We start from the raw sequence: 21,322 nt of genomic DNA on the forward strand, positions 1-21,322 counted from the left end.
TTACAGTTGCCAACCACCGCGTTACAGTTGCCTACAGGATTCAGCACAGTAACATGCGGTACAGGTTTGCAGCCCAGGAGCAGAGGCTGTAGTGTACAGAGGCTGTAGTGTACAGAGGCTGTAGTGTACAGAGGCTGTAGTGTACAGCCAAGGGCTGCTGGAGGCCATTCCGAAAGGGTTGGTGTAAGGACAGTCTGTGATGTTCACCTAGTGAGGAAATGGTCTAATGATGCATTTCTCAGCATGTATCTTGCCAGTAAGTGACGCATGACTGTACATACATACACGTACACACACACTCACACATGCATCCTGCTACAGTTCCCACAGGTCCCCCTAGGTTCGCATATCAGAAACTCAATCACCAGTGTGACAGTGTTGGAATGAGGGGCCTTTGGGAGGTGTTTGAGTCATGGGGGCACCACCCTCATGAATGGATTAATGCGTTATCTCAGGAATGGTTCTTTTTCCCCCAAAGCAACAAAAGGTAAAAGCAGGGAATGGTTCATTATCCTGGGAGTGGGTTGCTCAGGAAAGGACAAGTTTGGCACGCTGTCTGTCTCTGCGTCTCTCTCTCTGTCTCGCCTTCAGTAGTTGGGGCCCCTCCATCTTGGACTTCCCAGCCTCTGGAATTTGTTGAGCCAATTAATTCCTAGTCATTAGGAATTATCCCAGTTTGTAGTGTTCTGTTCATGTGGATATAGCAACAGAAAGGGGACTGAGACACACACACACGCACACACACACATTCCTGCATGTACACATGAATGCCTGCGTACATGTAGACACACAGACACGCAGGCATACACAACACATGCCTACACACAGATCCACACGCACTCATTTACTTATTGCAACCTTGCCTTAAGGCAGAGCGTGTCCGTAATCTTCCCTTGACATAGAGGAAACTGAGGCTCAGGAAAGATGTGTAACTTGCTCAGGGGCTAGTGTGATTCAGGGGCCCGGCGACCGGGCCATTCTGTTACCTGGGCTGTATTCTGGAGGGCCTGCTCTGGGCTGGGGGTGGCAGCCTCTCTGTGATCTTCTGAGTTAGGGTTCTGGGAGCTCCCCCGAACCCTTCCATGGCTTTGTTCTGGAAAGGATGGTTGAGGTGGGGGATTTGGACTCCTGGACCTCAACCCTGCAACCCCACCAGACCACTAGGAGGGGTGCCTGTGGGGGTGAGTGGAGAACCCTGACCCGAGGTCACTGATACCGCCTGGATGCCTGCAGTAGACAGGGGCTGGCCCGGATGTGAAGGCCCGATGGGTGCTGGGCCCTCGTGCTGCCCCCCTCCCGGCACAGGTAGCTCGTTTGCTGAGTTTCCAAGCAGAATAGTTTGTAAAATGTGCAATGCATTTGGAAGGGGATGGGCCTCTCATGGGCAGTGCGGCAGGTACCAGGAGAGTGGTGGCCCCAGCCCTCCCAGTCCCCTGGGAGCCCTGCCCAGACACACCAGGTTCAGATGGTCGGTGCCTGTTCCCCCAGGGACCCTTGGTGGCTGAAGATGCCTGTGGACTCCCTTTATGTAAAACACCCAGGATTCCCCAAAACATTTCCCCAATGTCATCGAAATCGTAAGCACATCGATGATGTGGCATTTCTTGATTGGCCCTTGGGGTGAAGTGGTAGTTCAAAAGGCAGCTCTCACTGGGAGGTCAGACAGCACACTGGACACCCAGGGGCCCTCGATGCTGTGACGTGCCAGGGAGGCACCCGGGTCCCCGATGTTCCAGTGCAGGACAGGTGACAGCCCACCTGGCCCACTCCTCCCACCCAGGTTCACACCCCACCTCCACTCCGTCTCAGCACAGAGCGTCCCGAGGCCTGCCCGGGTTGTGGTGTGGCTCGGGGAGTTCCCCGCTCTGCCCGGGACTCCCACGCTGGTGCCCTGGGGAGCTGGCGGGCTGTAGGAGAAGGACAGACAGGGAGCCTGGGGCTGGTTTACCAAAAAGAGAGCCTTTCCCACGGCAGCCCTTGGCGTCAGCTTCGGAGGGCGTCCCCATGCAGGCGTGATAGGCAGAGGCTGTGCTGAGGGCTGGGGCAGCAGTGGAGGTGGGCAGGGCCCAGAGGCACCGGGTGGGTGCCTCGCACACCAGGGCTAGCGATCCATTCGTTCTAAACTCTGGATTACAGATGGGAAAACTGAGGCCCAGAGAGGGGCAGGGACATGGCTGAGGTCTCAGGGGGACCCCCGAGCTGCCAGGCCTCCACTGCCTCCCTTGGGCAGGTGCGAGGGGTACCTGCAGTTTGGTGTTAGGCTCCCACCTACAGGGGCAAAGCCCAGGCTCAGAGGCAACCTGGAATCAGCGAATCAGGGGCCGAGCTGGACAGGGCAGCAGGGTGTGTGGTCGCAGTAGGTGAGCTCATCTGTAAAACGGGGGTACGACACCTCTGGCCCTGCTGGCCTGTCCAGATCTTCGCGTCACTTGGCGCTCCCAGCACCACACCCTCCATGAGAGGCCAGCTGGGAGCCATCTGGAAGAAGTCCCTTCTGGCCCAGGTGGGCAAAGAGATGACCGGGAGGGAAGGACGTCGAGCACGTCTTCCTCACTGGAGCCCTCCTGGGTGACGCCGTCCTGTGCCCAACACTTGACCGTTCTCCCTGGGGCTGGCCACATGGGGGTAGGATCTGAGCACCCCCGCAGCTGTGCACAAGAGCACAGCACTCCCCAGGGCTCTGCAGGGGCCTGGCGTCAGCTCCAGCTGAGTTCCGGGGAGGTGCTGCAGGGGAGGGTTAGGTAGACACATCTGGAGGCCCAGAACGAGCCGAGGGGTGGTGAAGGGGTCATCTGTGCTGAGTCCTTGAGGGATCAGTGAGGCCGAGGAAAGGTGGGGCAGGGTCCAGTCTGGAGGGCGAGGCTCGGCCTTGTGGCCTGTCCTAGGGTGGGGGTGGGGAGGAATTAGCTTCAAGAGGCGGCCCCAGGAAGAGCAGGGACAGAGGAGGGGCTGGGACGTGACAAGCGGAAGGCCCTGGCTAGGGATAAGCACAGGCTGCTGGGCCAGTGGGGTGAGGGCCAGGAGTCACAGAGCAGGTGGTCCGAGGAGATTGGGTGAGGGACCATCCAGGGGGAGGGAATGGCAGGGGACAGGCCTGGGAGCAGGAGACTCTGGTCTCATGGGCGGAGCCACTTCCCCAGGCCTGTCCTGGCCCTCCAACCGCAGCCCCTCCCCTGGGCCCCTCTCTCCCCTCCCGCCTTTCCTACTCATCCCTCCGCTCCCTCCTGCACCTGGGCCCGCCCCTCCACAGTCAGAGACCTGCAGACACTGAGCTTGACTGCCCCTCTCCCTGGCCCACAGCTTTCTGTGACTCCTGTTAGGGGGTCAGGAGGTAGGGGTGGCCTTGACCCTGGAGTCAGGCAGGGCTGGGAGGGGAATTCCAGCTCCTTTTTGAGGTGGCGCCTGGGAACGTTGGGTTGGTCCCATGATGTCTCCGAGCCTCGGTTTTCTCCTCTGTAAATTGGGCGCACAGACCCCTTCAGGTGGGGGCCCAGCTCCGGAGGGTAGGCAAATGTGGCCCCGTGGGTCCCCTCTCATCCCATGAGGCCTTACCCCAAGAGGGGATGGGGTGGGGAACACAGAGCGCTGGGCTGCGGAGGCCCTGAAGGAGAGAGGAAGGACTGTGTGTGAAGAGGCAGGGAGGCTGGAATCGGAGCCGCTAAGTGAGGCGGCAAGCAGGGCGTGGAGGGGTAGAGATACGGGGTGTCCAGCTCCAATAGGGCACACGGAGGGGTGTCCAGCTCAGACAGTGCACCCCCACCCCGCCCCGTGCCTTCAGGCCCCCAGGAAGCTGGGGCAGGCACCCAGGCGACATTTCCTGCTATTAATGGAGCTTAATCTAAACAGACCCTAATATTTACCTCCAGACGCCTCCGGCCGCCGCGGGTGCCAGACCGTGGGAGTGATGAGCCCCCAGACAGCGCCTCCCCACCCGGAGCTCCGCTGCGCCAGACCAGACACCAAGAACTGGGCACCCAGGGGCCCTGGTTTGAGCCCCCTCCCTGGCCACCCCCTCAGTTTCTCCTCCGGGAATGGAGGTGGCCATCCCACCTTCCCAGGTTCAGAGAAGGGGCCACGCAGCAGCACTTAGTAGGCCCACAAGGCGGCCAGTCCTCCCTCTGCCTGGGGTGTCGGCTGCCTCTCCTTCTAGGCCGTATCTCTGCTGATATGATAGGAGACTCAGTGGCTGTGGGTGGTCTGGCTGCCTCACCCACCTCCACGTCCTTGCCCTGGGTAGGCAGGCTTGGGATCAGGGATGGAGCCCCCTTGTTCTGCTGGTCCATGCCAACCCCCACCCAAGCTGCTGTGCCCATACCCTGCCGGCAAGTCGGCCACCTGTGCCCCCTCCATCCACTGCCCATCAGAGCTGGGCGGAGCTCAAGGCCCCTAAATCTGCCTCCCAGCAGGGATGACAAAACCACGAAACTGCTGTCACTGCCTCCCCGTGGAGCCCTGCTGGTCCGCAGGACACGGAGTTGGAGCGTGTGTAGGGCCGCCACCCTGCTCCATACCCTCCGCCAGCTCCATGCCCCCCACCAGCGGCAGGAGCAGAGTCGTGGGCAGGAATAGAATAAACAACTTTAATTCCGGACAAGGCCATCTCGTGCAGGAGATTGTTGATGTCGGATATAAATACACACACCATTTCACGTCACTGGGGCGTTTTAAAAATCCGGAAAGGGGGATCTTGGGGAGGGGGCGCAAAAATCTCACGCTCTGTCCCCATGAAAGTGTGGAGAGGGGGCGCGCACAGATCTCACCTCTGCCCCTGTGGGACCAAGGACAGTCTTGGTCTGACTTTTGAAGCTCCTGGGACTCAGTGGAGGGTACAGAGGAGGCTGAAGTGGGAAGGAGCCAGCCATCGGGAGGAGAAAGCAAGCGGCTGGGGAAGCTGTGGGGCAGTCCAGGGCATTGGGGTGCCCCCTCCCTCAGCCCCCTGCCCTCCAGCTCTAAGGCTGAGGAGAGGAGAAAGAGGAGTAGGGTGTCGAGAAATTGAGGCTTCCTCTCAAGGGAGCTCCTTCCCCTCCTGGCCTCCTGCGGTCTGAGAAGCCTCTGAGGCCCGAGGAACCCAAGTTGAATGATGGGATTTCAGACATGGGGACAAAAAGGGGGACCTGGCTCACCCGCCTTAGAGAGCCCTCCGCCTGAAGACAGGGATTGTTCCAGAAAAATTGCAAGCCCTGCCTCTTTGAGCACAGCAATCCTCAAGTGTCAGCCATTCACTCTTCAGCATGAATTAGAGTGACAACCAGGAATGGAGCCAGGTTGGGGGGCACTGACAGGGAAGCTGAAGGCCCAAGGGACAGGGAACACTGGAGGAGGAGGGGCAGGAAACACTGGCAGGGGAATGGGGGCCGGGAAGCTGCACGGAAGGCCCTTCACTGGCCCCAGCGAGGCGGCGCTCGGCCTCACCTTTGCCCAGGCCATTCCCCCTCGCCTGAGCACCCCTTCCCGCTGCCCCCTGCCTCCTTGTGGCCCCGGCCTGGAGGGATCTTCACAGCACAGTGTGGGACCAAGGGCAGAGGGGTGTCATACCCCAGGCCATGTGCAGAGCTTGCTTGAGGAGCCAGCAGGTAGTCTCTGGGGCTTTGGGCACCCCCTAAGATGGAGCAGGAGTACCCACAGCCCCTGGAGGAGTGGAGTCCAGAGCCCCTGGCCCTGAATGACTTGTGAGCGTGGGGGGGGTGTCCCAGAGGAGCAAGGCCATTCAGGGACTGCTGGGCCACATAAGCCTGGAAGAGACGCCCGCAGCTGGGCTTGGGCTGAGCAGGACACCTGAGCCCTGACCCCTTGCTCCTCAGCTCTAGATGCGTGACCACGTGGGTGCCGACTCGCAGCCCTGGGAATGGCGGCTTGCTCGCCGTTGTTGCCTGCTTGCCTGAAAGCCGCCATGAAGGTTGCTCCTGGGGTCAGTGGGGTTTTTCTGCATGCACAGCCCCGTCCCCCAGCCGCCTCCTTTCTGGACCCCTCTGCCTTGTGGAACCCTGCGTCCCTAGTAAGCCACAGCCCCTCTCTGAACCACGCCAGAGAGCTAGGGGCTGGGGGAAGGTTCCAGAATTGTGCCTGGTGCCTGGTAAGTGTCAAGAATGCTGGTGGCCATGGCGATACCCACTGTTTCTTGGACATCCGGACCCAGGAAGGAAGCAGCCCTGGCAGTTCCACCACCTTGCTGGGCACGCCTCTGCCTCCTCTGGGCCAGCACCCCCCACCCCAGCTGCCCCACATGGCCACAGTTGGGGTTGGTGAGGACAGTACTGGCCTTGGATGACTCAGACACTCACTCTATGACCTTGGCAAGCCCCTTTCTCCCTCTGAGCCTCAGTTTCCCCATTTGTAACACGGGGATATAAAGTCCAGGACCCTAAACTGGGGATAGGAGACTCTGCCTCGAGCCGAGTCGGGGAGCCCCAGTCTTTTCCTCCTCCTCCCCCTCCTGCTCGCAGCCACACAGGCCACGGTCACCCTGAGTGTAGCCAAAGGCCTGGCCTGGGCACCCGAGCCCATCTCGCCTGCTTCAGTGGCTATGGCCAGGTATGATGGCAGGGCCTCGGAGCCAGAAGTGCCAGGGATGGCCCACACTCCTCTCCGTCGCCACAGGCCCCCTTCCCCATACACCAGTCCCGAAAGGGTTGGGATCTTGGACACTCGGCAGAAGGTACAAAGGCAGGCAGTCCTGGAGTCCAGCTCCGAGCAGATGGCCAGAGGCCCCAGCCAGAGAAAAGCTCCCTCCCTAGTGAAGGCAGGGGGCGCATAGTGAGCTGGGCCAGAGCAGCTGGTCACGACCTCTCTGCCCCCCGAGGGGAGAAAAATGGCTCTTTGCATGGGGAGATGGTGGCTGCAGCCCGGCATGCCTGGGTTCGTTGCTGTGTGACTTCATTCTTGGTTTTCTTACCCATAGGATGGGACAGTGAGCACTGCCGTCTGCCTGGGGCAGCAGGTGGGCCGTTCTGAGGCTATTCCTAGAGTGAGGGCTTTGGGAAGATGGTGCAGTCTCTGTGGAAGGAGGTGCAAGGGCACTGGAGGAGGTGGGGCTGGTTTTCATTCTGACCCTGCCATTTCCCAGCTGTGGCCCCTGTGTGTGTCACTTGACCCCTCCAGCACCAAGAAATGGATGAAAAATCGCCTGTTCTTTGTGGGTTGTTGCGGGTTCAAGTGTCAACCCAAATATCAAAGTGCTTGCTCACAGCAGAGCGGCCTGTGGGTGTCTGCTGTTCTATCGTGCAATTCACAGAGGCCTCAAGTGGGGGGGGGTCTTGCAGAGACATGCACTCCCCCACACCTCAATTAATGCAACATTAATGCTCCCTGGCCTTTGCTTTCTGTCCTTGTTTTTCCTTCTGTGTGGGTGTTGGAGGGAGCATTGTTGTTGTTAACTCTCTTGGGAATTCCGAGTACCTTTATTTCTTTGTCCTTTTTTCTTTTTTCTTTTTTCTTTTTCATCTCATCCTTCTAATAAATGGAATCCACTTTGTCCTTTTTTCTGAGGAACTCCTTCTGGAGACAAACTGGCCAAAGTGAGGAGCAGCTCCTGGCTACCCCTGTGAGTTTTCAGTGGGCACGCGATACCCCAGGAACAGCAAATCACTGGCATTCCCAGCTGGAGCCAGTGGCAGACATTGCTAATCAACCACAGCACAGTGGCCTTAGACTCATTGCGGTGTTCTGGGTAGCCATCACCAATCAATCGAGATGAAACCGATTGCCACCCCTGGCATGGTGGGTGTCCAGGCTGGCATGCCCAGATAGCCCCGACCTTCAGCCCCTGGCATGAGCCCTGCTGACTAAGCCTCAGGCCCATTAGCCAGGGCCTGGGTGAGGGCATGAGGGCCAGCACTGAGGATGTGATGACGACCCGAGCCCTTGGAGCTCCTGTGCATGCTGACCACATCACCACTGCTGGGCTCACGCTCTCCTCTGTGCTGGCCGAAGAGGCCGCGGACGGTGGCCTGGAAGCCACTGGTGACGAAGCAGTAGACGATGGGGTCCATGCAGCTGTTGAGGCTGCTGAGGGTCACGGCCACGTGGTAGACCACGAGGCTTGCATGGTGTGGCATGTCGGGCCACAGCGCCACGGCCACCTGGCGGGCATGGAAGGGCGTGAAGCAGACGAGAAAGATGATGAGCACCGTGAGCAGGAGCTGCATGGCCCGCACGCGGCGCTGGCGGCCCTGGCGGAGAAGACCTGGCCGCGACAGTGCACACATGATACGGCCGGTGAACACGCTGATGACCAGCAGGGGCAGAAGGAACTCCAGAACAGTCAGCGCGAAGACACGGCAGCAGGGCCGGCCGCCCGTCATGCCCAGCACCGACAGGGTCACAGCACCGGCGGCCAGCCACACAAAGGCGCACACAGCCCTGGCACAGGCAGGCTGGCGGCAGCGGCGGGAGCCTTCGGGCCGCACGATGGCCAGGTAGCGGTCCACACAGATGCAGGTGAGGAAGAGGATGGAGCAGTGCATGTTGAGGAAGTAACCTAGGACGTGCGGGAAGGCGCAGTGCAGGCAGCCCCTGGCGCCGTAGTACACGGCGAAGCGCGTGGGCAGGGACAGCCCCACCAGCAGATCGGTCACCACCAGGTTGATGGTGTAGATGACTGATGGTGTCTTGGCCTGGGTGCGGCAGCAGAAGACGTACAGCGCCAGCCCGTTGAGCACCAGCCCCACCAGGAAGATGGCTCCGTGCACCGCCATCAGCGCCAGCCACAGGCCCGGGAAGGTGCCATGCAGCTCCTCGTCCAGCCGGGCAAACAGGTGGAACAGGGGTACCTCCAGCCCGCTGGCATTGGTCCACACTGTTGTCACTGCGGTGGCATTGGGGACTGCCCCGGCCGAGGGCCCCACTGGAGACACAGAGGGCATGATGGCAGCCTGCACACCCCAGGCCTGGAAGCAAGGAGACCAGGTCACCCCAGGCGCCAGCCTGGCCTTAAGCCCTGCCCTGAGGCCCGGAACTCAGCCAGCCCATCTGCCCCTGCACACCCAGCAGCCCCCACCTCCATGCCCTCGCCTGGTCCGGGGCCTCAAATGCCTGCTCCCTTGGCTCTACCCAGAGGGAGCCTCGGACGTCAGCAGAAAAGGCACAGGCTTTCAGATTCAGACACGGGTTCAAATTCCAGCCCTGGCACTGGCCAGCATGGAGCCTTGACAAAATGTGGAGGTTTCTGCGACCGTCCTGGCAGGAGGAGGAGGTGGAAACATGTGCAGTGCAGGGCTGTCCTCAGGATGGAGAGCTGATAAGGGCACGACCACGGGGCTCCAGTGTGCAGTTCCAGGGCCTGGCTCCAGACCCGGCTGTGCCACTGACTAGTGTGCGTGCTCGGGTAGGCCATGTAGCCTCTCTACCTGCTTCCTCATCTATATGACTGTGATAGCGTTGCTGATGGGGTGATGAAGCAAGCGGGTCAGCACAGCAGCACCAGCAGAGTTGGTGGCCGAGGAACCAGTTCTGCTGAGCCAGAGCCTTGCTGGTGGTAGGGACCTCTGACTGCCCTGCCCACTCCCCTGTCCCCACACCCGCCGTCATGGCCCCCAACCTCCGGGACCACCCATCTGTTCTCCCCTCCTCCAAGGCCAGTGTCAGGTCAATGCCCTGGACGGGGGTCCTCATGAGGGGCCTTCACAAAGGGAACTAGACTGTCCAGTGGGGCTGGATGGGAGCCAAGGTCCAGTCCCACTGGGCACCCCAGGCTCCTACTGTCCCTGAGAGGCAGGCACCCTATAATCCCCCCAACCCACAGAAAAGGAGACAGAGGCCCCTGTGGGGTGGCTGGCTGGGGCTGAAGCCTGGAGCCAGGGTGTGAGTCAAATAAACAGCAAGCTCCCGTCTGGCCTGGGCAGGGGGGCCGGGGTGGGGAGCGGTAGAGGGGCTGTGCTGGAGCCACCCACTCTGTTTATGTTCCTGCCCTGGCGTGTTTAACTCGGCAGTGATTTATCCCTCTATTTATAAATGAAGGGTTAACGGCCCTACCCCCACCCTAGAGCTGGGCTGACCCTCCAAATAAGGGCAATTCTGGCTTTTTCAGGAGAAAGGAGAAGCCTTTGGGGTAAAGGAGGGTGGGGAGGCTCGTGGGCTGTTTCTTCTGCACAGCGCCCCTCCCCCACCTGCTGGAGAAGGGAGGACCCTTGCCCCCTCCCCTCCTGGTGGCTGCCTGCTGTAAACACGCTGCGCCCCGCCACTCCCTCTGACCAGTGCGTGGCCCCATCCCACCCCTGGGGAACAATGAGCCCTGACTTCAAACAGCCCCTGGCCTGGCTCAGGGCAGCAAAGAACTCTTGCTTTCAGAGGGCCAGGTCCCTCCAGTGGGCGGCCACCTTCTTCCTCAGGGTCAGAGAGGTCAGTGCCTGCATGAGGTCACCCAGCATGCCCTCTGCCTCTGGGACCCCAGCCCTGGGTGCGTGCTACCCTGGAGGCTGCTGGGAGGAGTCAAGTGCTGCCCAAGCCTGTGTCCAGCCCCTCCTGCCACCCCCACCACACAAGGGCCCAGGCTCAGCTCCCAGCTCCCCCCGACTGCAAGCAAGCTCTCTATCCCCAGGCCCTGAGACGCGGGCATTGATGGGTGCATTTGTTGGATGAATAGATCAGTCCTCCCTCAGTCCTGGTGGGCCACCAGAGTCAGGGGGTTTGGGCCACAGCAGGCAGCCAGGGGAGGGGAGGTGGCTGGGCACATGGGGGCTGGGAACCTGGCGTCTCGAGGCTGTGGGCTTCAGGAGCCCCAGAAGGTCCCCGGAAGGAGATGGGTCCCTCCTCTGCTGTGGATGAAACACTGTCAGGAAAGGTCCAGGAGGCTCCGCAGCTGGACTGAGAGACTGCAGGGCCAAAAAACTATTTTGGGATTCCTTTCTGTGTGCCTTTTGCTTTTCCAATTTGTCTGTACGGGGCCTATATTAGTGTCCCAATTAGAGAGAAATCGTAAACAACACAGAACGTTTCCTCTGGGAGCGAGTCCCAGGGTGACCCTGGCCCCTGGGGATTCTGCCCTCCCAGAAAACTCCCCAGGGCCAGCCCATCAGGCTCACCAACAACGCTGAGGTGTTGGGGTCCTGGCTAGGGATGTGGGGGCTCTGCAGCCTCTGGAGCTGGGGGGATGGGCAGAATGTGCCAGACACCCCAGAGGCCACAATGGTGAGGAGAGGGAGCTAGCAAAGCATGCACTGATTCCCAACACTAAGGGTCTGACCCTGATCTCAAACAAAGCTGAGCCCTCATCTTGGTGACACACTGAGCCATGATCCCAGTAAGGTGATGAACCTCGATCCCTGTCCCACTCTGAGCCTGACCCTGGTCACACACTGACCCCAATCCTAATAGCACAATATGGCCGGGCGCGGTGGCTCACGCCTGTAATCCCAGCACTTTGGGAGGCCGAGGCGGGCGGATCACAAGGTCAGGAGATCGAGACCATCTTGGCTAACATGGTGAAACCCTGTCTCTGCTAAAAATACAAAAAATTAGCCGAGCGCGGTGGCAGGCGCCTGTAGTCCCAGCTACTTCGGAGGCTGAGACAGGAGAATGGCATGAACCCGGGAGGCGGAGCTTGCAGTGAGCCGAGATCGCGCCACTGCACTCCAGCCTGGACGATGAGCAAGACTCCATCTCAAAAACAACAACAACAACAACAACAACAAAAACTAATAGCACAATGGGCATTGATTCCTGTGGCACTCTGAGCCCTGATCCCAGCCACGACCTGGGCCCTTGGCCCAGACCTTCTGTCCCTGTCTCTGCCCTCTTCTCCCAGCTTCGTCTGGCTGTCTCTGTCTCCATATTGTCAGTCCCCACCTGCCTCCCACAGTGACGGATGTCCGGATTCCATTATTAAGGGGCCTCTCTGGGGCTCCCACTCACCACCCTCTTTGTTCAGAGGGAGGAGGGACGCAGGCGGGGACTCCAGACCCTTCACGGGCCCATGGAAGTGGCCCCCTGGGGAGCGACTAGGGAAAGGAGCAGGTTCTGCCCCTCCCGGGACTGCCTGGCTCTGCCTGTGGAAGAGGCACAGACTCTGCTTTCTGGAGGGCCCGGGTGACGCGCAGTCACCAGCACAGAGACCCAGGTTTGAGTCCAGCTCTGCCACTCCCTCAGCCGAGACCTGGGCCTGGTCAGTGAGCCTGACCGTCCTCATCTGCTAAATGGGGTCACTTGTGCCTTCCACAGCTCTGCCTCACCCTGGGAGTCTGGACTGAGGCGAGAGGCATGGTCTTCCCCTCAGAGCTGGCCAGAGAGGGGAGGCAGGGCCCTGTCCTCAAGCCCAGTTTCCCTAAGCCAAACCTGGGTGTGGGGGAGATGGCTCTGTCTCCTCCCTCTTTCCTGGCAGGTACCCTGGGCCTGTCTGAGACAGCAGACTCCATGGCTGGGGCCAACTGGCCAGAGCCCCGTAGGCAGGGGCTGGCACCATGTCCTGACCGTGCTGCCATGGTACTGGGGCTCAGGGCCTGGAGGCTGTGCCAGGGCTGGGAGGTTTCTCTTCCCCACTGGCCCAGGCCTGCTCTGCTCCCTACCCACACACAAGTACTTCCTTGGGGACAGAACAGAGGGAACAAGGGCCTGCTCTCCAGGGCTGAGAGTCAGTGAGTGGAGACCCGGCAGGGTGGGGACCTGGAGTGTGGCCATGGAGCCCCGGCTCTGGCCTGGATGGCCCTGCCAAAGCCTGACTCCATCTCTGAAGGGACTATGTGGCCTTACAGTCTCTGAGCCTCAGTTTCCTCATCTGTAGAGTGGGCAAAATAGAATCTCCCTTGAGGGTTCTTGTCCTGATGTGCCAGCCCAGAGTAGGGGTTCAGGATGAAAGGATGGGACAAGCTGCCAGCGGGGGACTCAGAGGGCGAGTGGGCGAGCAGCCTAGACCAGGTCCAGCTCCCACACTACTCACTGCCCCTGCCAGCACGGAGGGAGGGCTCTGACCTGGGTGGGTCCTCTCTGAGGCTCAGTCTCTCCTCTTGTGAAGTGGGAATGGCTGGACATGCTGCCCTGCAGGGCTGTCTCGGGCCTTGGCTGAGACGGAGCACCAGCTGCAGGTGTGGTGGGGCAGGGGCAGGTGTGCTGCGGCATCTCTTTCTTTTCTGTTTCTGGCCCACCCCTTGAGGTGGGCAGACCCTTAGAGCCCCCGCCCCTCCAGGTGGGCACACCGCTGAGAGCCCCAGCCTTTCAAGGCTTTGCTGACTCCTCCAGGGGAGGGGGCAGAGGGTGGAGGAGGATGCCCCTCATGCCCTCCCCATAGGTATCACATCGCAAAACAGCCTTCCAAGGTGGGACTGTTGCTGGCTCGGGGGTTCTCCCTGGGAGGGGCCTGAGGCCTAGACTGCTGGGCGGGGCTGGGGACGCACCTCTCCAGTCACTGCACCTGACTGATGCTTCTGCAGAGGAATCTGCTAGCGGGGCCTAAACACTCCACGTGCCCTCCAGGCCCGTCCCCAAGCTGTTCCTGCTCTCTCCCTTTCGGCTTATTCATGCCCATTTTTAGGCCTTCCCCCTGGACTTGCCTCCTTAAGGAAGCCTTCTTCTTCCTCCCTGGGCTGCCTCTCCCTGGTGCGTCCTCCCAGGGCACCCTGCGCTTCCTCAAGCCCGGGACTCATCCTGTGGCGCTGCTGTGTGCTGCAGGCTTCCCCACTGGACTCTGAGCATCTCGAGGCAGGGCTGTGGGTGGGGGCAGGGCTCCCACCAGCCCACACCCAGATCGGCCTGGCAGAGAGCAGCACCCGTCTTCCCCTTCGGCTGCATGAACGCCCTGAGCAAGCCCCATCAAGGCTGGCAAGGTGTGGCCTGGTTTCTCACCCTGGCATTCAGGGTGAATGCCACCTGGCCTGGACCCTCTGAAACCTACCTACCTAGTGTCTTGGTACTGGTTGGGAATTGGCTTCCACTCCCAGCCCCATCCTCACTACCCACAAGTCCTCCCAGCCGAGCAAGGCTGACACCTCCTCCAGGAAGCCCGTCCCAATCACTCTGACCATTGTGTCCACACATTCCTTCCCACCCTCTATCTCCCATCACCACTCTTTCTTGCTTGCTTTTTCTTTTTTTTGTTGTTTTTTTTTTGGAGACGGAGTGCAGTGGTGAAATCTCGGCTCACTGCAACCTCCATTTCCTGGGTTCAAGTGATTCTCATGCCTCAGCCTCCGGAGTAGCTGGGATTACAGGTGCCCACGCCACACCTGGCTAATTTTTGTATTTTTGGTAGAGATGGGGTTTCACCGTGTTGGCCAGGCTAGTCTCAAACTCCTGGTCTCAAGTGATCCACCCACGTTGGCCTCCCAAAGTACTGGGATTACAGGCGTGAGCTATTGCACCTGGTCCCATCACCACTCTTGATGGCAATGGTCTTTGGTTTGCAAGCCAGTTCTACCACCCGCCACCTTCGAGGCCTCGGGCAAATCATTTCATCACTGGGAGCCCCAGTTCCCTCAGCTGGGACTTTGGGAACCATACTTGTTGAATGAATGGATGAAATCAGGCAGGGTATCTGGACTAAGTGAGAAACACTGCAGATACCCCAACACGGGAGATGTGTGACATAGGAGCACTGGAGGCTCCTGGTTTTGGCACCTGGATGGGGCCCTGTCTGGACCAGCCTGCTCACAGGCGGGGAGAGGCCAGGGCCAACACGTGTGCTCAGCACAGGACTTCTCAGAGCCTTTGTGAAGCTCACAGTCCTGGGAACCTTCCAAGGGGTGGGAATGAGCATCGAGCATGGACGTTATTTGACCTTGTCCCCTCCCCGGGGATTCCTGCTCCATACATCCCAATGGCCACACCACCACTCCGTGCCCAGAGCACTGATGGGGGCTGCTGCCTCCCTGCCCCCACCCACAGCTTGTTGAATTTCTGCTGGGCACCTGGCCATGGAAGGCCAGATCCCCGGACTTGGGGTGCTGGCACCTACCCAGAGGTCTCCAGGGTCATGCCAGCCTCCCTCCTTGGCAGGTGGGTGGGCAGGGCTGTGTCCTTACTTCCCTGGGCTCCTCTCAAACCCACCCCCAACCTGGGAGTTCTCTCTTGGCTGCCCAGCAGACTGTCTGCCTCCGTCGTGCCACATGTGAGACCAGGCAGCAGAGTGGCCCCGGCCCCAGGGCAGCAGGTGGCCCAGGGTGACTGTTGAGCCTGCCTGGGGGTCTGGCTCAGGACCCTGTGTGCTGCCTGTGGAGGTGTGGAGGATGGGCCCAGCCTTTTCCCCACAGAGGGGCTCTGAGCATCCACACAGCAGTCCCAGCTGTTACAGATGAGGAACCGGAGGCCCAGAGGGGTGAGTGGTGTCCTCACGGTTACCCAGCATGGAGCTGGTGGGGCTGGGAATCAGACCCAGGTAAGCTGGCAGGACCCAGGGCAGGCCGGAGTGGAGCGCAGCGCAGGCTGGGGAGAGAGGGGCTGGATTAGGCATCTCTGGACCAGGAGTTTGTGCCCAGGGGGATTCTCGAGGCCCTGAGGCCGCATGTGTGCCCGCGGGTCTGTGTGTGCTTGAGCCTGCACCCCAGACGGGGTGGCCCTCATGGCCTTCCAGGGCTAAAATAGCCATGACTGGGGGAACTGTCTGCCTGTTTATTTTTATGATTATTCTTGGTTTGGCAGCATCTGCTTTTGACTATCACCTGCTGTTTTTGACAAAGTCTGAGCCTCTAGCTCTCCAAATGGGGTCAGACTCACCCCAGGTCACCTAGCAGGTCCCAAGTGGCCCTGGCCAGAAGCTAAGTCTTTCTCCCCAGCCCCCACACCCACAAGCCAGGGCTCCCTCCACCCCGTGCAGAGAGAGATGTCGCTGGTGGGCACGGACAGAGCTCTGTGGGGAAGGACACCTGGGCCCCATCTGGCACGACTCTGCCTCAGTTCCACCAGCTGAGAACCCTTTTGCTGAGACCGTGGCTTTGACGGAAACACCAGTGTCTCTGGGAGGGGCATGGCCAGTTGGAGGTACTGCATGTCACCTGCCAGCCCCTCCCTGCCTCTCCATCACCGGGTTCATTGCTCACCTCTAGCTGGGATAGCTGTAGCTGCAGTAGCCCCTGAAATACCCTCCCCAGCCTCATCCTCTCCAGCAGCTGCTGGGACGGGCATATTCTGTCATGTACACCTGCCTGGCCTCAGCCTGGTCCTTTCGCCTGAAGATCCTCAGCCTGGTCCTCTCAGCCTGTTCCCTCTGCACGTGCTGTTCCCTCTGCCTGGAATGCTGTTTCTCTGCCTGTGCCACCTGGTGAAGGCTCCGGGCACCCACAGTCACTGTCCCACAGGGCCCTCCCTGAGCCCCTCTGACGCCCTAGTGCCCTGGATGCCCCTGCCCCGGGGGAGAGCTATGATCCCGCAATTCGAAGGGCACCTGCTGGGCTCATCCTTCCCGGGGTCTCATTGACTTCCCTCAAGATGCCCCGGGTGGGTGCTTCCAGCCCCACTGTGCCTGTGGGAAACTAATACAGAGGGGCTAAGTCATGTGCCCGGGCTCACCCAGCTGGGGTGCAGGAGGGGCTGAGCTCCGCCTCAATCTGCCTGCTGGCCCTTTGTCCCAGTGCCCGGGATCAGCCTTCTGCTGTGCCCAGCCCTGTGTGCAGAGGGAATCAGAGGCCCCAGGCCACACGGCCCCGTGCAGTTTGGAGGTGTCAGACCGGGACTTAGACCCCATAGCTGGGAGCACAAAGGGGTCCCAGGCAGACCTGGCCCCACCTTTCCGATCTCACAGTTCGGGGTAGGGTGAGAGGTGACTGGTCACGGCCGGGATGGGCCTCGGGAGGATCAGAGGGAACAGTGTTCCTGGCAGCGGGAAGGGCACAGTGAGCATGAAGGGCCAGAGGTGGGAAGGAGAGTCTGTGTTCAGGGCTCTGTGAGATGCCAGGGGTGTGGGGAGGGCTTCTGGACGTACGGTGAGGGGTCAACTTAAGCTTCTTTGGGCCCGGACGTCCCTCCTCAGGGAGGCCCTCCCGAGCCCGCAGCCCCGCACACCTGCACCGCCTGGCTCCCTTTGCAGTGCCCTGCCACGGGCAGTTCCCTACGTCCCTGCTTTCCTGTTGGTTGTGCCTCCCTCACTGAACTGGAGTGCCTCAGGGGCCCTGGCCTTGGCTGGCCCCTCGGAGTCACTGAGTCACTGCTGAGTGACTGGGCAAATGATTTTAAAAGACCCCTCTGATCTCTTTGAGCCTCAGTTTCCTCATCTATAAAGAGGAGATGCTAACACTACTTAACAAGAAGACAACAAGACCACCCCTGTGGACCCCAGGAGCTGCTCAGAAACGGTCCAAACTGCATGACCCTCACGCCCGGCTCTCCAGCCACAGACCCCACCGTTGCTGATGGGCCCGCACCGTGTGGCTCAGAGAGGGGCAGCCACTTGCCCACGGCCACACAGCAGACCGCCCCGGAGCCCAGCGACTGGATGAGTCCTGTGGGGAGAGGGGAGGGAAGCCCCAAGACGGCCAGCTGTTGAAGGAAGAAGACAGGGCAAGTGGACAGGCCCAGCCTCCTGTGGGGTGCATTCCCCGTCCTGCGAGGTCACCAGCTGCTCCACGTCTGCCCCGCCAGCACCCTGGCTGCTGGCCAGTTCCCAGCCCGCTGCCCCCTCGGGACCCTGTCCCGCCGCCTTCTCATAGCGCAGCCCCAGTGTGAGCTTTGCAGGGCTAGAGCCAGCTTCCAGGTCCACACTGGGGGCTGGCAAGCAAGTCTTCCCTGGGCCTCAGTTTCCCCACCCCTAAGGGGTAGAGAAAGCACCAAGGCTGCTGCAGAGGGCCTGAGCTGTGGGATGGCAGGACGGGCACTCTGAAGAGGGAGCATGGCGTTGGAGCCCGTGTCTACAAAGCCTTCACCATGGCCCTGCCCCAGCTGCGGGGTGGTGGTGGCCGAGGCCCCAGAGCCTGCCAAGAGCCTCTGAGGTCCCCCAGCTCTGTCCCTGGCCTGGCCTGTGGGCAACCCTGCTGCCTTGCCAGGTGAGGAAACCGAGACCCAGCTCTGGGAGCCCAGCAGATGCTCGATGAGTGTTGAATGGAGGGATGAGTGAGTGAATGAATGAAATCCAGAATTGGGTGGGCAGCCAGCTCCCCCTTATGCAGCCGGCCCAGCTCGCGCCCGCGTTCTCCCTCGGGTCTCCGTTTTCTCATCTGAGAAATGGCTCCCTGTCAGGCAGGACCTGCTCTGAGCTCTCCCCAGACTGGATCTGGAGGCAGTTTCTTTGCCCTTCCCTTCCCACTCCTGCTTGGCTGGGAGTGAGAACCCCAGTAGGGAGCAGCTCAGGAGCCTCCTGTCTAGGGGAGCTGGGGAGAGGGAGGCTGGGGCTAGCCTACAGGGGAACTTACCGCGCTTCACCCGGGCAGGCTGGAGATGTGAGTCCTCAGCTCTCAGCTCTGCATGCAGCCCGGACCTCGCCTTCCTAGGGCCTGACGTCAGGCCAGCGCTTGGGGCTCCTTTTGGGCAAAGGCAGGGTGGGGGCGGGGCAGGCTCCTTCCCCGCCCCCAGGAGGAGCCGAGGCTCAGAGCCCGAGGGAGGGTGCCTGGGGCGCCAGAGTCCCCACACCCACTGGAGACAGAAGGAGAAACTGAGGCACGGAGGGGCCTGGGGTGCCAGAGTCCCCACACCCACTGGAGACAGAGGGGGAAACTGAGGCACAGAGGGGCTGAGCCTCAGCTGCACCATCCAGGAGAGGGTGGCTGACACTTGTGTGTGTCGTGTGCAGGGCAGGAGGTGGGAAACTGAGGCACGGAGGGGCTGAGCCTCAGCTGCACCATCCAGGAGACGGTGGCTGGCACTCGTGTGTGCTGTGTACGGGGCAGGAGGTGGGAACACATGAAAGCCCAGGCTCCTTCCCGGGAGGGGCATGTGCACGGAGGCTTCAGCCCACGCAAGCCTAGGTTCCTGCATGGTTCTCTGTTTTGCATGTGTCCTGGGTCTGGCTGTGTCCATGTGTGCCCATGACTGAGAGCCTGCACGCCTGGCATCTGGGCCTCTGTTTGCACCCACGCACTGGCGGCACGTGGCATATGGGGTTGGGTGTGTGGGAAAGACCTGGACATGACCCAGGCCAGCAGGTGGGGAGAGCGCATGGCTCCCGGACCTCAGTGCTGGAGGAAGCGTGAGCTCATTGACAGGCTTGATCCCAGAGGGCTGCTGGAGGGCCCCTCCCCCTAGACAGCCTCAGAGTCGGGAGGCCTTGTGGCCAGCCTGGGGTGGCAGCAGGGTTGTTGAGGAGTGGTTGGGACTGTGTACTGTCTCCTCTGCCGAGAGCGCCATCTCCTCTCTTTCCCATCCCATGTGCTTCTGTTCATACTCACACTTTAATCTTCAAGCCACCTGAGCGCCGAGGGCCTGCTGAGTGGGTTATGCTGCACACCGGAGATTCAGGGAAGGCTCCCCAGAGGAGGCACTGGGCGTCCCCAAGCTCAGGCTGGTTGCAATGCAGAACAACAAGAGAGAGTAGGTGGGTCCTGGGGTCCTGACGCAGCCTGCTGGGGAGGGATGCAGTCTGGGAAGGCTTCCTGGAGGGGGCAGAGGGAGGTATAATGGGAGGCAGGCAGCCCAGATGGGCAGAGGGACAGGAGGCCATCAGAATACTTCCTGGGGAGCAAAGCTGGGAGTGGGCAGGGGACTTCCACACTGAGTCTCAGCAGCCTCTATGGGTACCAGAGTGCTGCAACGGGGAGCCATTGACAGTTCTGGGAGAGGAGGGTTTGTTTACTCTGGAGCAGCCTCCCTGCTGCCACAGGGCTGAGCCCACAGGCTGCAATTATCTCCTTTAGAACATTGTCATGTCTGTTTTAGCTGGGGAAACTGAGGCCCAGAGAGGCACAGGAGTCTCTGGCCATCAGCCTCTCGCACCTCTCTGGACCAGCACTGGCTCCCGGCAGGCAGGGTTTCACCGGGCTTGTGGAAGGTGGGGGTGGACACAATGTCATTTTTGTGTGGGGGTAGCCTGGAGGCAGCCCAGATTGGGCAGGGCTGGAGCCAGAGGAGCCTCGGATTTCCTGAGCAGGCGAGGGTGGCTGAGTTACCGCACTGGTGCCAGGCCTCATGCCCACCTCTGAGGGCCTGGGGCTCCAGCCTTGCACTCAGGCTTGTTCTCAAAGAAATCTCAGAGATGGTCCCCCAGCAAACAGTGGGGAACTGCCTGGGGAGGGGTCACAGCCCAGGCCAGCCTCCCTGACTCCTCCCCCAGGGAGATTCTTCTCAGCAGGACCCAGGGATCCTCTTGGGGGGACGCCAGGGATGGGGGTCCCGAGCTCAGAGCCAACCCCCCACAACCCTCAGAAGAGACTGGGCACAGGGACAATTTCCCCCTTGTCATCTTTACCAGGCTGGCGAGTCAGACCAGGCTGTCTGTGACTGGGGTCAGAGGTCAGAGAGTGGCTGTGCCCAGGGTCAGGATCCCTTCATGTGTATCTGACTGGCCCTTCGCAGGGAAGGACCGCTCATCCTGGGCTCCAGCCTACTTACCGCTCATCCTGGGCTCCAGCGCACCTACCGCTCATCCTGGGCTCCAGCACACCTACCGCTCATCCTGGGCTCCAGCACACCTACCGCTCATCCTGGGCTCCAGCACACCTACCGCTCATCCTGGGCTCCAGCACACCTACCGCTCATCCTGGGCTCCAGCACACCTACCGCTCATCCTGGGCTCCAGCGCACCTACCGCTCATCCTGGGCTCCAGCCTACTTACCGCTCATCCTGGGCTCCAGCACACCTACCGCTCGTCCTGGGCTCCAGCACACCTACCGCTCGTCCTGGGCTCCAGCACACCTACCGCTCGTCCTGGGCTCCAGCGCACCTACCGCTCGTCCTGGGCTCCAGCGCACCTACCGCTCGTCCTGGGCTCCAGCGCACCTACCGCTCGTCCTGGGCTCCAGCGCACCTACCGCTCGTCCTGGGCTCCAGCGCACCTACCGCTCGTCCTGGGCTCCAGCGCACCTACCGCTCATCCTGGGCTCCAGCACACTTTGCAGGGTGGGAGGGGCCCCTTAGGCAGACATTGGAGGGAACTGGGCCTGGTGGAGAGCCCTCTCAAGCCCATGGAAGCATCCTTGGAGGCCCTGCCAGCGGTGAGGCATCAGCAGCCTAACCATTCCTCCTTCCCCATGGGGTGCAGGGAAGTGCCACAATGATATCTCCACATGAGCCACCAGCAGGGCTACCAGGCCACCCTGGGCAGGATGCAGAAGTGGCCCCTTGTGAACCCCCATAGGAGCCAGGTGGACCCATGGCTCCTGTCCTCCATCCTTGACCTTGACTCCAAGACTCGACCCTGCAGCTCCGGTGACCCTGGAGAGGGTCCGAGAGCCTGTGCTTCCAGGAGGATGGGCCTGTGATGCCAAGGCCTTTTTGCTGTGGTGGCTGCAGTTGGGAATCCTGTAATGCTGCAATCAG

General features: G+C 60.9%; 1 protein-coding gene and 1 long non-coding RNA gene across 2 annotated transcripts; one reads left to right on the forward strand and one right to left on the reverse strand.

Moving 5' to 3' along the window:
• The first annotated feature begins 2,639 nt into the window (after nucleotides 1-2,639).
• Nucleotides 2,640-8,886, forward strand: LOC135964834 (uncharacterized). Its single transcript, XR_010577520.2, has 2 exons — nucleotides 2,640-3,331; nucleotides 3,867-8,886. It is a non-coding gene; the product is annotated as an uncharacterized lncRNA (long non-coding RNA).
• GPR20 (G protein-coupled receptor 20) lies at nucleotides 4,567-18,349 on the reverse strand. Its single transcript, XM_015455261.4, has 2 exons — nucleotides 18,264-18,349; nucleotides 4,567-8,885 (listed from the first exon to the last, which is right to left on the reverse strand). The coding sequence occupies exon 2, from the start codon at nucleotides 8,859-8,861 to the stop codon at nucleotides 7,782-7,784; it is 1,080 nt and encodes a 359-aa protein (XP_015310747.1). The 5' UTR covers nucleotides 8,862-8,885; nucleotides 18,264-18,349; the 3' UTR covers nucleotides 4,567-7,781.
• Between the last annotated feature and the right edge of the window lie 2,973 nt (nucleotides 18,350-21,322).

This window comes from Macaca fascicularis, chromosome 8, assembly GCF_037993035.2.
Source record: "Macaca fascicularis isolate 582-1 chromosome 8, T2T-MFA8v1.1".
Taxonomy (NCBI): Eukaryota; Metazoa; Chordata; class Mammalia; order Primates; family Cercopithecidae; genus Macaca; species Macaca fascicularis.